We start from the raw sequence: 15,474 nt of genomic DNA, 5'->3' as shown, positions 1-15,474 counted from the left end.
AACAATAGGCCTAAAAATCGATTAGGTAATATTGATGTTTTTTTTTAAACCATTGAGGAAATACGTTTTTCTAAAGAATTAATTTTAACGATTGCCCAATTATGATATAATAAATGTACAATACAGAGTGATCAACTTATCGTGAACCACTCAATACCTCACTGGGTTTAATTAATAATAGCATTTTTTTTTTCCATAATGTTATTATACAATGTGATCTCAATTTCTCACAATTTTTAAACATGAAACTTCAATAACTTAAAAAAATAGTTATCCAAACCTGCTTATCGACCAGTTACAATTTTTAGTACATTATTTTCAATTTAAAAGTTAATGAAAATTGAAATGTATGTGTTACCATTTAAGGTCCAAAAGTTGCTATCAAAAAAACTAAGAGACTAGAGACTATAATATTTGACATCATTCATCAACAGTCCCTGTAGCGCAGAGGATAGCGCGTTGGACTTCTAATCCAAAGGTCGTGGGTTCGATCCCCACCAGGGATGGACACCTGTTTGAAATCTTTTGTGTTTTTTTCCTACTTTTTTTAAAATTTTTATTCCGGAAGTACTGAATATTGTCAATAGTGGTTTTGTAACATATTTTTCAAATATTTTATTACAATATACGTCTAATCAGAATGTATTAAACATAAATATTTACATATTCCAATATTACCCTATAAGTATTTATCCAAAACTGGTTATCGGCCAGTCAAAATTCTCGGTAAATTGAATGAAAAAAATTGAAAAAAGTTAACCGGTTAAGAGTAATAAAAACCGTGGTGTTTATAACGCAAATGAGTATACATTGATTTAAAAATATTCACTAGAACAAAAGTTATTTAATTTGTTATATCTTTGTGAAACACTGTATATAGAATAACCGGAGCGGCTTTTTTCTGCGTTATTCTCATAAAAAAGGTATACTCCTATGAAAGTATTTGTTTAGTCATACTAATTTTTTTATAATACTGAACACAATTACCATCAATGGTTTTTTTGTAAACCTGGTTTCGTCCATCTCCAATACATGGTAATCTGTCATCTTGGCTTGAAACAATCTCACTTTGCACTACAAAATAAGCACAAATAGATATATATTAATTTTTGATAGTCTAAAATCATTATTATAACCACTTAAGTGTATCAATGTAGTAAATGATAAATAACATTAAATAATATAACACAACAAATCGAATTATTACTAAATGTTTTACATAATATTTTTATATTTATAAAAAGGGTAATAAAAAAATGCAATGATTTGTATATATAGTTATAATAAAGTTGCTAAATGAGACTAGAGTTACAGGTAAATGTTTCAAGATACTAACAACATTGCTACAAATATATTTAAAAAATAAAAATTAATTTTAATTTTACGCATATTTTAAATGTAATTTATTTCACTAAAAGACAGATAAACTAGTTCTTTATAAAACAAAAATTTTAAAAAATATTCATAATGTCTTTACGAAATATTGTACAATAGATGGCTATTATTGTAATTTTTAATTTAAATATGATAGTTTATTACACCGCCTTTTTTCATAAGACTTTGCTCACGTTTAGGTTTACTTATAGTGTTGCTATTGATGTTCAGCGACTTGTTCGAGTTCCGACTTAAGAAATAGATTACACTGCAATCATTTAAAATGACCATGAAATCAGTATAACGACATAGAAATTACTTTCTAAAGAATATTGATGTTTTCTTAAAAAATAATTTAATGGTATTATTTTATTTTACTCTGTCTCGTTAAGTAAACAAAATAAATAATATATTTTTAATCAAATGCTTACCCGAATATGATGATCAGCGGAGCAGTTAAACATGAGCTGATTAAGAAAAATCCACTAGGCATTACCTCTAAAGTTGTATTATAACACATATTGTAAATTGGCAAAAAAACACCTTTCATAGAACTTTCTATTGATATTTTAATCGAGTTCATTGCACCTAAAACGATGAAATATTAATAACACAATATATTATTTTGAAAAATGTGAGCTCTATGATGTTAAGACTAATTCAATATCAAATTTTCCCAATTATAATACTTACTTATTAAAGATGTTTAATTTAATATAAAACTATATGGTGATTTTTTATAATTTATCTTTATTAATTTTGAGATTTTCGAAGCGTTTCTTGGGAGTGTATTTTGTATGTATTACCTTCAGTTATAATAATAATTCCCAAAGACCCATGGGCCACGATATCACTGTCTCTACTATGTTTCATCCCCAATGGGTTGGCTTTTTAGAATCTAAACACACAAGTTAATTATTCAAAATAATAAGTAGATCAAATGTTACCTAATTCATCTGGCCCGACACATCTTGAAGCTATTGAACTTGTTACAGAAAATGCAGCCCCTCGGAAAAATTCCAACGGAGGCACTGCAATAGAAACAATACAAATTTATTTCCATACAATTGTAACACAAAAAAAAATCATACTTCTCCTATTGTTTATTAGTATCTTTTGGAGTAAGAAATATTGCAGATAATTGAGAAGCATATGATTAGGACGACTTACCTAAATACAGATGCCATGACTTTGAGGCTAAAAAAAATGAAAGAGATGCCAACAAGTCAAATACCGAAGATATTAATCCAATCAACGCGTCGTTCCATCCGAGTTTATGGCTAAGAATGCTTAGAGAAAAAATAGTACCTGGATCACACAATATTATACAGAATAAGTAAAAAACTTGTGTTTTTATTTTATACATTTCTATGTTTAATCAAAACAAAAATTGTATACAACTACCTCCTAATATGATGACCATCTGGTAAGCGTTAAATATACTGAAATCGACTTCGTTCCAGTGAAACTTGTATCGCAAAAACAAATACATGACTGATATTTCTCCTAGAAAAATAAATAAACAACATTGATTTATAATGTTACGGAAATTTATAAATAACAATATAATCGTGTTGCAGGTGATTGGAATTCTATACCGGTCTTTAAACTTATATCGTAGTATTTTTGGTTTAATATTAGTTGTTACCTACTTATAAGGCCAATTTCAAAGCATACGTCTTGACATCTATACACATCTTGTAAAGAGGGTTGTCTATTATTTTTACTCTCATTAACTAATTATATTCGCTCGCTCTTTAGCTATAAGTATTATACAAATATCGCTAATCTTTGTAACCATAAAACAGACAATGGATTAGAGACTCAGTGAATTTTTTTTGAGACCACACACGGAAAGAGTACATGTGACGGATTAGTTTATAAGGCCAGCTTGCGAAAATTATCTAACAATCAAAATTTTACCCCAAAAATGATGTCCAAATTTTGTAAATCAAAAATTGAAGGATTTCAATTTTATACATAACCACCAAATACCAATGATATTAAAGTTTAAAGACTCAAAATCTGTTAATATATTTTAATTAAAAACTAAAAATAAGTGCATATCTATAATAATAAATATTACTATTATGTAATTTATAAATTATAACTAAATAAAAATTTAGATAAAAGTTAATAAAATGATTACTTATTGTATTTCTTTTAATTTCTTTCTCATTGTACTAATATATTCTGAAATTTATTTATGTGTAGTACAAAATATTGTTACTGTTAATTTAGATGCGCCTAATCTAATAATTAATCTAATAATATTACATTTTAATACAGTTATACTAAGGAATTAATTTAACAGTTTACGCAACTGTGTATATTCCAAAAAAATATAAATCGAAAAATTTGAACCCTTGTGTTTAAAATCGTAAATTACTAGTAAAAAAAAAAACTCAATTGGTTCAAAGAAGATATGGGTCATAAGAACTTAACTTAAATTTTATTTAAACAAAATATTTTTCCAAATTTTTTTATTTTTTTAACCACAAAACAAGTTTTTGAAAAATAAATTCCCAGCGTTAAAAGATACAATTTTAAGTATTTTTTTTTAAATAACTAGATCCAAAAAAAAGTTGTTTTATGTTTTTTTGTCATTAAGGACCTATAGAGAATGTGTTAAAAATTTTGAACTATAGTCGCACACACGCTCTATTTAACCTAACCTAAACTAGCTAATGTATACAATATTACAATAGCTAATTAATTCGTTTTAGTGAGTTACACCCAAAAAAACTGTTATAGTTTTCTTTAACATTATAACTGTTCTTTTCATATAAGACATTGTATTATTTATACAATTTTATTTATTTTGAATTGTCCATTATCAATTATATTTATACTAACTAATTAGGTACATATTAGTGGTACATATTCGAATTCTACAAGTCAATCTGTTTTCGTATTTACCTTTTGGTGAACTTAATTAAAAATTTTGAAGGAATTTGTAATGGCTTTGAAATTAAAATGCTATAACATACAGCAAGTTTCCTTATTAGTCAATACCAATTTGTACACAATATAGGTGCAATAATAGCGTTAATAGTATAATACTATAAAGGTCAATAATTTATTTTGTTCCACGTTGATCCAAAAACACCTTACGGTAGGATGCAACTTTGTTTTCCAAATAAATATTATTAGACAAGTATGTCTATTATGTTGAAATCAAAATTTAATATTTTATTTCAAAACTACTATTATAATCATAGTTATATACTTATACAAGTATAGGTAAACTGTAGTACCGCCTAACTCTTAAGAATTTCAGAGGTTTAACTTACTATGTTTGGCCTAATTAACACGTTGACTGCCACATGACCGCCGGCGACCCAAGACAATTTAGCGCGTGCAAGGCCACACTATTTTTATGTGGTTTGTTCCAAATGTTTACACGTCTAAAAATAGTTACAGCTGTTCGATTTTGATAAAATTTATATTTTTATAATCAGTTATTCGTAAATATTATCATACAAAAAAAAAGTCTTGGGTCGCCGGCTGACATGCGGCTTGCCAATGTTGTGATTCAATATACAGGTCGCTTGACCGCCCGCTGTCTCTTGATAATTTAACAAATAGCATATTTATAGATGCATATAATAGTATTGTAATATTTCTTTATCAGAATTTTTTTAGTTAATATCAAAATGTATATCAAAACACACAAGTATGGTGTAAAATTGTTTGTTGTAGAAAAAACATTTTAAAAAGTAGAATTTATTGGTCTCGAAAATAGTTTAGGTATTGTAGTATCGAAGTTACAAGATAAACGAGATAATCACTTACTTTCAACTCGACATCAATTAAGTATGACAAACACTGGAAAAAAAATTGAGAATAACGAATATATAGTCAAACCTGTAATCATATTGTTCTACAATTCTAGGAAAGCTGGAATAGATCTATCCGACTAGTTAGCATCATATTATACTCCTGCGAGAAAAATCATTCGTTGGTATCACAAGGTAGCAACTGAGATAATTTTGAACACTTTTGTAGTAAACGCACAAATTATGTATAATGAACTAAATTTTCGAAATAAACTCACCATACACCAATTTCGTGAAGTTCTTGTAGACAAACTCCTTAAATTTAAACCTACATCTAGAGCAGTTACTACAAATACTTCGATTTCGAACAACCAGTTGAAGATAGAATCCAAAGAAGACGAACTGTTAAATATAAACGTGAGGAAACAGAATAAAGATGTTTGCGAAACAGAAAAATAAGAAAAAGGTGCACGGAATGCTACAAAAAAATTTCAAACGAATTGGGATACAAGTACTGTTAAGTTAAATGTTATATGATTAAATAAATATTAGTTTTGAATTTGAATATATTATTTTTAAGGAAGCCCTCAATAAAGCTAACAAGTGACTACCTTTTGCAGTCTTTGTCCATCGAAACAATTTGTGTGCATACAATGTTTTCAAGGCCATTTGAAAAATTAAGTTTGTATACTTTTTGAAATTATATTAAAACTGTTTTATTTATATTTAAACTTTAATGTATTGCGAGGAGCAATTTTTTACATTTTATGAGTTACAAGAATTATTTTCAAATTCACATTTTATATGAATACATTTTACATGTTAAAAAATTAAGTTTTCTTGTTTAAGCCATATAAATAAACACTAGTTATATCAAAATAATTAATTAGAATGTGTTGAAAATTTGCTCTGTTCAACAATTAATACAGTCTATTAAAGTTTGACGATTTGATTGTTTTTTTTTTTTTTTTACAAAATCGATATTTCCTCGTCTACGCCATGGTTTATAGTAAATACATAATATTATCTCCAAGCCGTGAAGAATTAAATCTAATTTGCTTTAATGTTATATTTGACAGCGGGCGACCCAAGTGGCGTCACATAAATGACATGACTTAAATCACCGGCAACCCAAGTGGCTTTACAACGAATGAAAACACTTGGGTCGCCGGCGGCAATGTGTTAGTATATTTATAATAGTTATTTTTATTATCATATTCATATTAATACAAAACATTGCTTTTTTCTTTTAAAACCAGTGTATACAAACAAAGATACCTTTTTTTTTGGTTTAAGTCACTATAAATCTAGTGTAGCCACTGTCGCTGAACCGAAACCCATTCAATAGCAACAAGCCACATAAAATAATTAAGCACTTGTTTACATAATTATTTTTGTCGGTTTATTTAAAAAAAAATGGCAGCGATACTGATTTAATCGATAACTCACCGTCTAGAGGTACGCAGGTAAAAGGTGCACACAGGACGACTACGAGCCAGAGCACCAAAGATGTGTGACCAGTCCGTCGTTTGGTCATCACTTGGCAGCAGGTGCGTAGAACAGACAACGGGTCGATGGTGTGAATTATATCTTGGAACAGAGGTTCTTTGTTGTAGGGCACGGCAGTGTTTTTGATGAACACAAAGGCCATGGCCATTGTTGTGGTGCCCAACGCGATGGACACAAAGTACGCGGACACGAAGCCCAGCATGACGACCACGTACCCGTAGATCAGCATGCCCATTATACTGCCCACGAATATCACGCACGTCACCATGCCGAACTTGACGGTGCGCCATTCTTCGGTCGTGGTGTCCGCTACGTACGAGTTCACGCCGTTGAACAACATGGCCGAGCCGCCCGTGACCGTCACCGCGGTCACCTGGAAGACGGCGGTGAGCCACGGCGACATGGACCAGTTGACCGTGCAGTACACGGACAGCAGATCGGACAGGATTTGCCCGATGACCGGCAACAGAATCAGCGGCCGCCGGCTGCGGCCGTGCCGGTCGCTCCACGTGCCCGCGAACAACGCCAGCACGGTGGGCACGACCTGCTGCACCAGGCCCTTCCAGCCGTTTATGGGGGCCACCACGTGCTGGGCATCCGTCTCGTGGTCGCATCCGGCGCCCACCCGTTGGCCGATCGCGCCCGACGGGTCGCACGCTTTGTACAGCAACAGGTTCGTGCTGAGGTTGTTGGAAAACACCGCGGTCAGAAAGTACATAAACACCACCGGCTCCACCGACAGTTTGCTCTTCAGATAGGTCAACATCTTCGGAAACCAGTCGATTACGCGCGGAGTCTTCACTCGACCATTGCCGCCGATCGACTAGACCGCATTAATGGCGGCGACTGATCCGACTCAGTACGGTTAAAACCGCTAAAAGGTACCTCGTCAGGTCGGCGGCGACCGGTTTTTACAGACACGAGCTGCGTGGCGACAGATTTATGTGGCCACACCTGGGAGGGGACTGTTTTCACCCCACGTTAGCGGCGACGACTGATTTGACTTTGCACGGTTTAATCGTAAAACCATTGATATGAAAATAATATACAGATAAGCCATTAGGCCGTTTGTTTGGAAACACGAAATTTAGTTTCAATGAAAACCGATAGGAGCAGTGGTATAAATAAAACACAATTGACAAAGTAAAACTACATTAAATTTGTACACCGATAAAAAAAGGGGGTGTATTTTTTGACTGACAGATTTTATTAAGAGGACTAAGACGGCACAAAAGTAATTATAAAAACATCAAACCCACAGTCTGGTCGGTCGATTTGACTTATTATTTGAAAAAAAATTATTAGGATTTCAAGCGGGACGAGAAATAGAAATGATAACAGCAGAGGAGAAGGATTATGTATATAAATCATTATTTTTAATATTAACATCTTCTTTTAAAAGTAGTTTTATTATCAACTATAAGTTTCTTGAGCTCTTTCTGGTGGGACCGCTCAGGACACAAGCGATCGTAGAGAAAACGAGGGATTTTTTTTTTTATTTAAAGGGGATATTCATAGTTTGTCTAAAAGTATGAACAAATAAAACAGTAATATATAATATTGTACAGTTGGGATGGTCAACGATCACCTAGGCCATCGCGTATACCGTGATTAGCCGTTCTTTGAGTGCCGATTGAATGCCAAATGGGTTACAATACAATTACGGATGAACGTTTCGAGAGCTTTACAACATTGCTACAAATATATTTACAAAATAATTATTACCTACATACATGTTAATTATTTCAAAATGGACTTGCTTTACATTAATAATATAAGTAAATTAATTTTGGATTTTGGTAAATACGATGTGGTACACCGTATGATTCTCTTAAAAACTATAATACAATTAAATGTAATTTTACACATATTTGAAATGTATATTATTTCATAAGAAGACATATAGACATACATAGATACTTAGTTCTATATAAAACAAAATGTTTAAATAAATATTTATAATGATTTTACAATATTATACAATAGATGGCTATTATTTTACTTTTAAATTTAAATATGATAGTTTATTATATCGCCATCGTTGATGGGACTTTGTTCACTTTTAGGTTTACTTATAGTGTTGCTATTGATGTTCAGCTCTATTACCGACTTGTTTGAGTTTCGGTTTAAGAAATAGATTACACTGCAATCATATAAAATTACCACGAAATCAGTATAACGACATAGAATTTACTTTCTAAAGTATATTGATGTTTTCTTAAAAAAATAATTTAATGGTATTATTTTATTTTACTCTGTCTCGTTAAGTAAACAAAATAAATAATATATTTTTAATCAAATGCCTGAATATGCTTACCTGAATATGATGATCAGCGGAGCAGTTAAACATGAGCTGATTACAAAAAATGCACTAGGCATTATCTCTAAAGTTGTATTATAACACATACTGTAAATTGGCAAAAAAACACCTTTCATAGAACTTTCTATTAATATTCTGACCGAGTTCATTGCACCTATAACAAAGAAATTATGAAACAAAATATTATTTTGGAAAATTTAGGCTCCATAATGTTAAGATTAACTCATCATCAATTGTTTCCAATTTTTATATATTAAGTTAATAAAGATATTTAATTTAAATTAAAACTTAAGTTGTAAATACTGAAACGTGGAGTGAATTTGAAAATAGAAATTAATTTTTACACAATTCTAGTTTAAACTATCGAGCATCATCTTGTTTAATTCTAGGACTTAATAACTTTATTTTGGTACTTTAATCAGGATCGATTTTTTCATGTAAAAATTATATAGATCAAAAATAGTACTCGAAAGGTACATTCTACAGGCGAATATTTGAAAAAGTCCTAGTTCTAATAACTCTACAACACTATTATAAACACATGTATTGCCTATGTATGGGGATTTTTTATCTTTTATCGTTATTGACTTTGTCTTCTTCGAAGTGTGTTTTGTGAGTGATTTTGTATGTATTACTCTCAATTTTAATAATTCCTAAAGACCTACGGGTAATGACATCACTGTCCCCACTGGGTTGGCCTTTTAAAATCTAAACATGCAAATTAATTATTCAAAATAATGTGTAGAACAACTGTTACCTAATTCATCAGGCCCGACACACTTTGAAGCTATTGAACTTGTTATAGACATTCCCGCACCTCGGAACAGTTCCAACGGCGGCACTGCAATAGAAACAATAATTATTCGTTAAAATACATTTGTAACCTAAAAAAATCATACTTCTCCTATTGTTTATTAGTATTCTGGAGTATGAAATAGTGTAGATAATTGAAATATATAGGTATGATTAGGACGACTTACCTAAATACAGATGCCATGACTTTGAGGCTAAAAAAAACGAAAGAGATGCCAACAAGTCAAATACCGAAGCTATTAATCCAATCAACGCGTCGTTCCATCCGAGTTTATGGCTAAGAATGCTTAGAGAAAAAATAGTACCTGGATCATACGGACATAAATATTTTAAGCAATAAGTAAGTTTTTATGTTAATTCTAAAGAATTTTATACAATTACCTCCTAATATGATTACCATCTGGTAAGCGTTAAATATACTAAAATCGACTTCGTTCCAGTGAAACTTGTATCGCATAAACAAATACATGACTGAAATTTCTCCTAGAAAAAATAAAAAATAAACATTGGTTCATAATATTATCTAATCCAATAAAAAACATGTTTCATGTTTACTAATATTTAATACGAGGGCTGTCGAAATTAAAAATAAAATAACCAATACGTTAAAGGGATTGCATGCGGTCGGTTTTTTTCAGTCAAACACATCATTTTTATTCCATTGCACAGACTGAACCAGTGATCCGATAAGCAATCTAAAAACAGATTTAAATTCGCCATGAAGTTTACTTATGATCGGTCAGGGTACTTTTTTCAATTTTTAATTTTAACCCTTTCCAAATTTGATTTTAAAATCTGAAATTTTATATAATACTCAAACGTGTTTTATACATAGTAGGAATAAGATATCAAAAAAGTACCCTGACCGATCACAAGTAAACTTCATGACGAATTCAAATCTGTTTTTAGATTACTTATCGAATCACTGGTTCAGCCTGTGCGATGGAACAACAAATGTATGTAATATTAACTAAAATGGTTTTTACTCATAGACAAAATAATTTAAATTAAAAATAATACCACGAAGCTTATACAAATTAACCGGTAAATTAATTGACATGATCGAAATTTATTAAAACCACTTTTTCTCTAAATATTGCCTATACAAAACTCCTTAAAAACCAACCGCATGCAATCCCCTTAATTAAATTAAAAATATACCGGCACTCATGAATATTTTTCGGGGTTTTTCTAAAGAGTTCTATTATTTTCTATAGATAAGCGTTTAGTGATAAATCGATTGATAGAGAGTACACGTAGAGAGTAAAATTACAATAATTACAAAACAATTATTGTTTTAGCTCAAATAGTTGTGATTTTATTATAGTTAAATTATGTATGACGTGTGTGGATACAATAACAAATAAATACACGCCTTTCAGACAAAGCGACACAGACTTAAGATAATCGCTATTTAAAATTCAATTATTCAGTAATTATAAAACAATACAAATAAATACATTAACATACATATACATATATTTTTACAGATAAACCAAATATCAATAGGGCTATCATTAAAACGGATATTCTCGTTTTAACGCTCTTTTTAGTTTTTTTTTTAATATAGTTATCATAACTGAAAATGTGTAAGATGGATGTATTAAAATCCTAAGTAATTGAATACAGCGGACTCACTTGTTTCAAATGTATATCATATTACAGTAGCTATTAAATTCGATTTTGTGAGTTACACTCACTAAAACTGTTATAGTTTTCTTGAACATTATTACTGTTATTTTCATATAAGACTTTGTGTTATTCATACAATTGTAATTATTAATAACTAATTATTTTTAATTATCCAATATGTTTATACAAATTAATAAGGTTCAAAGGTACATATTAATTGAATTGTGCAGGTCAAAATGTTCTTGCATTACTGTTCATTTGATGATATTATAGACTTAGTTAGTTAAGTAAACCAAAATCTGAATTAGGTCTAATTTTGCTGAAATAATTTAAATATATTAACAACTATAAGCGACCAACACAAATCACAATTTTAATTCTTTGTATGATACTTTAGAGTTCAAACAAATCTTTCTGCTATCATATTTAGCTTTTGGCCAGCTAAATTGATTTTTGTAGGAATAAATTTGGCTTTATAATTCAGAAATTATAATGCTATAATTTATGGGTTTATGTAAGCGAGTTTCATTATCAGCCAACACAAAAAAGGTGCAATAATAGCAATTATAATATAATATTATAAAATTAAATAATTTATTTATAACGCTTTGTTTTTTAAAAAAATAGACAAACAATTACTATGTAATTTATTTATTTATTCGTATGGTTTGTCGTTACATGCAATATATAGTATATTGTATCTAATGATAATGGGATAACATATAATAAAATGTATAGTAAATATCAGTAACAGTAGTTAAATATTGTTATTAAGCTAACAGATTAAGATATTTGGTATCAACATTGGAGCTTCTTTGTCTGATAGCCCCTTTCATATTATTCAAAGGTTTAATTTACATTTTATTATACATTAAAATATAGTTGTTGAACTCTAATCTTTATTATTATTGATTTGTCAAACGACATAATTGTATTAATTTTACGATTGGCTTTAACGAAGTACATTATAATATGTCTATACATTATAATTTATTTTATATTATATTTACCATTTTTTTCTATCTAGTTATGAATGTAGCCAATTCAAGATTGTCATTTGTAGATCTAGGATAAGTTAAGTGGTGGGTCGGCATCGTGCACGAGGAGGTTTGTTTTATTATATAATCGATATACCTAATTTAGTTTTTTAATAATAATAAATAATGATGGACTCAAAATTTAATATTTTATTATACCTACTACTATTATAATCATAATTATAAAACTATAGGTAAACTGTAGTAGTACCGCTAAACTCTTCCAAAACATTGACCTAATTAATATGTTTAAGATAGGTATGTTTGTTAAGTTGTCACACTTCATAATGATGTATAAATAGTAAAAACATATCGCAATAAATGTATTCCGACCGATCGCATCAGTTATAGTTATTATCTAATTAGGTGTTGAGCTATTTACACTATTAGCAATTATCTATGTAAGTCGAAATTGAGTACAAAATAAAAAATTACTCAATTGATTTGCATAATTTAAGAAGACTAAATTTTTAAAAAATTCGTCTTGTTTTGATAACAGTAAAATATATCACTTTAAATCAAAATGTAGCCTTTGTTTTTTTTTTTTTTTAATGACAGCGATACCGATTTAATTGATAACTCACCGTCTAAAGGTACGCAGGTAAAAGGTGCACACAGGACGACTACCAGCCAGAGCACCAATGATGTGTGACCCGTCCGTCGCTTGGTCATCACTTGGTAGCAGGTGCGTAGAACGGACACGGGGTTGACGGTGTGAATAACATCTTGGAACAGAGGTTCTTTGTCGTAGGGTATGCCAGTGTTTTTGATGAACACAAAGGCCATGGCCAAGGCCGTAATGCCCAACGCGATGGACACAAAGTACGCGGACACGAAGCCCAGCATGACGACCACGTACCCGTAGATCAGCATGCCCAGTATGCCGCCCACGGCCATCACGCACGTCACCATGCCGAACTTGACGGTGCGCCATTCTTCGGTCGTGGTGTCCGCTATGTACGAGTACACGCCGTTGAACAACATGGGCGGGCCGCCCGTGACCGTCACCGCGGTCACCTGGAACACGGCGGTGAGCCACGGCGACATGGACCAGTTGACGGTGCAGTAAACGGACAGCAGGTCGGACAGGATTTGCCCGATGATCGGCAACAGCATTAGCGGCCGCCGGCTGCGGCCGTGCCGGTCGCTCCACGTGCCCGCGAACAACGCCAGCACGGTGGGCACGACCTGCTGCACCAGGCCCTTCCAGCCGTTAATGGGGGCCACCACGTGCTGGGCATCCGTCTCGTGGTCGCATCCGGCGCCCACCCGTTGGCTGATCGCGCCCGACGGGTCGCACGCTTTGTACAGCAACAGATTCGTGCTGAGGCTGTTGGAAAACACCATGGTCAGAAAGTACATAAACACCACCGGCTCCACCGACAGTTTGCTCTTCAGATAGGACAACATTTTCGGAAACCAGTCGAATACGCGCGAGGTCTGCACTCGATCATTCCCGCCGATCGACTAGACCGCATTAACGGCGCCGGCGGCTGATTCGACTCTGAGCGGTTTAATCGTAACGTGAATAAATTATAACATTACCATTGTTATTATTATTTACAATGTAATTACACGATTATGTTATAACAGTTTCAAATCAATTATTTTTTTCACTGTGTCACAACACGATTATGTTTAGTTTGCTTTTAAAACCGCACACGAATGTAGAGAACTCGAACTAATCAAATCACTTGATGAAAATCCGGCAATCGATGAGCACAATATTGTACATAGGTACATGGCTGGAGTACAATATGGTTTCGTTTGATGTTAGAATTCGATTAGACGCGTGACTCATCGTTATAATGTGTTATTTTTAACGAGATCTCGACCATAGCTGATAACTAGCTTCGTCGGTCCGCGGATGAGATGAGCATTTGCACTAACGTGATATAAAACTATACTGCTCTGTTGTTAACTTATTAAATGCAAAACAAACAAAAAACACTGTGATTGGCACAATATCAATACTACAGTGTGAGAGAATCGTTATAGGTACGTCACTATACTGATACGTCTTACACTATTTTACCAGCGTTATTAATATTTTATTATTAAAGAATAAAAACACTCCGTCCTCATGTCGTATGTTAAAAACGTATCCGCATTAAGGATTTGTATTCACAACGCGTACTGGCAAACACATATCCAAAATATTAAACAGTGTAAATTATTTCGTGACCAGCGAACGTGGCTATATTGTAATGTAGGTATAAAAACTAGGATCGTAGGAGAAAATGCATGGTTTATTATACTATTGATTTTATAATATTCAGATAAGCATTGTTTATCTGCTAGACGTTTTTGTGCATAGCACTTCTTATCTTTAAATTATAAAAACAAAATAAGCGTAGCAGACCGTTCGAAATTTTCGATTACATTTTTCGTGTTTTATGTAAATAACACGAGTCTATTAGTTCTTGATTTTTAAGGAGCAGTGATCTTACACAGCATTTTTCTTAAATATATTTAAAACAACGTTTGGTCCAGAACGTATAACGCTTAGAGAGATGACATGCCTTTGTTTATAACTGACGGCCACTTATATAAAAACTTAATTATTATTATCGTTATTGCATATCTCTATAACATCATATTCCGGACAGCCAATTCGTCTAGAAACCATCATTTCATGATGGCAGCGTTGGGTCTTAATGGTCCATTAAGCCGATGATGATGATTACATGTCCAACCTAACATTTGATATCGATATTACTCGGTACAATATTCAAACAACTATGAAAATATTTCAATAATGATCATATCTATAGAAAGAAAGTGTGTACTTTAACCCACGCAGCATCATCAGTTTAAATAAAACATCATACAATAGTATTGTAACAATACCAAACTAAAATTATTGTTAAAATGTCTTCAGATCATGTTTTGGCGGGAAATCAATATAAATATTGAACAACATCAATATTTTCTAAGTTTTAAAAATTAAAAAATTATTTATAAACTATTTTCAGATAATAATTTCCTTATAATATAAATATTATATTTT

General features: G+C 31.7%; 2 protein-coding genes and 1 non-coding gene across 3 annotated transcripts; 1 reads left to right on the top strand and 2 right to left on the bottom strand.

The window, feature by feature from the left end:
* The first annotated feature begins 433 nt into the window (after nt 1–433).
* On the top strand, nt 434–506 carry Trnar-ucu (transfer RNA arginine (anticodon UCU)). The gene has a single exon. It is a non-coding gene; the product is annotated as a tRNA-Arg (tRNA).
* An 883-nt stretch (nt 507–1,389) lies between these two features.
* On the bottom strand, nt 1,390–7,747 carry LOC126834744 (proton-coupled folate transporter-like). Its single transcript, XM_050566893.1, has 6 exons — nt 6,603–7,747; nt 2,779–2,880; nt 2,545–2,682; nt 2,322–2,405; nt 1,806–1,962; nt 1,390–1,642 (listed from the first exon to the last, which is right to left on the bottom strand). The coding sequence occupies exons 1-6, from the start codon at nt 7,426–7,428 to the stop codon at nt 1,519–1,521; spliced, it is 1,431 nt and encodes a 476-aa protein (XP_050422850.1). The 5' UTR covers nt 7,429–7,747; the 3' UTR covers nt 1,390–1,518.
* Nucleotides 7,748–7,867: 120 nt separating this feature from the next.
* LOC126834743 (proton-coupled folate transporter-like) lies at nt 7,868–14,678 on the bottom strand. The gene is made up of 6 exons (XM_050566892.1): nt 13,049–14,678; nt 10,177–10,278; nt 9,963–10,100; nt 9,740–9,823; nt 8,980–9,136; nt 7,868–8,805 (listed from the first exon to the last, which is right to left on the bottom strand). Exons 1-6 carry the CDS (start codon nt 13,872–13,874, stop codon nt 8,673–8,675), a joined length of 1,440 nt encoding a protein of 479 aa, XP_050422849.1. The 5' UTR covers nt 13,875–14,678; the 3' UTR covers nt 7,868–8,672.
* Between the last annotated feature and the right edge of the window lie 796 nt (nt 14,679–15,474).

Source organism: Adelges cooleyi, unplaced genomic scaffold (assembly GCF_023614345.1).
Source record: "Adelges cooleyi isolate 19-005CV unplaced genomic scaffold, UGA_ACOO_1.1 ACOO_flye_CR_arks_rails_tigmint_CR_PRNA_21, whole genome shotgun sequence".
Lineage (NCBI taxonomy): Eukaryota > Metazoa > Arthropoda > Insecta > Hemiptera > Adelgidae > Adelges > Adelges cooleyi.
This window is presented reverse-complemented; position numbering and strand designations above follow the sequence as displayed.

Excerpts from the sequence above, each read along its gene's own strand:
- LOC126834744 (XM_050566893.1), bottom strand. The coding sequence starts at position 7,428 with ATGTTGACCTATCTGAAGAGCAAACTGTCGGTGGAGCCGGTGGTGTTT. Across the intron at positions 2,881-6,602 it reads TACCTGCGTACCTCTAGACG|GAGAAATATCAGTCATGTAT; the intron begins GTGAGTTATCGA and ends TTATTTTTCTAG. Across the intron at positions 2,683-2,778 it reads GATGGTCATCATATTAGGAG|GTACTATTTTTTCTCTAAGC; the intron begins GTAGTTGTATAC and ends TGTGTGATCCAG.
- LOC126834743 (XM_050566892.1), bottom strand. The coding sequence starts at position 13,874 with ATGTTGTCCTATCTGAAGAGCAAACTGTCGGTGGAGCCGGTGGTGTTT. Across the intron at positions 10,101-10,176 it reads GATGGTAATCATATTAGGAG|GTACTATTTTTTCTCTAAGC; the intron begins GTAATTGTATAA and ends CGTATGATCCAG. Across the intron at positions 9,137-9,739 it reads TGTCGGGCCTGATGAATTAG|GTGCAATGAACTCGGTCAGA; the intron begins GTAACAGTTGTT and ends TCTTTGTTATAG.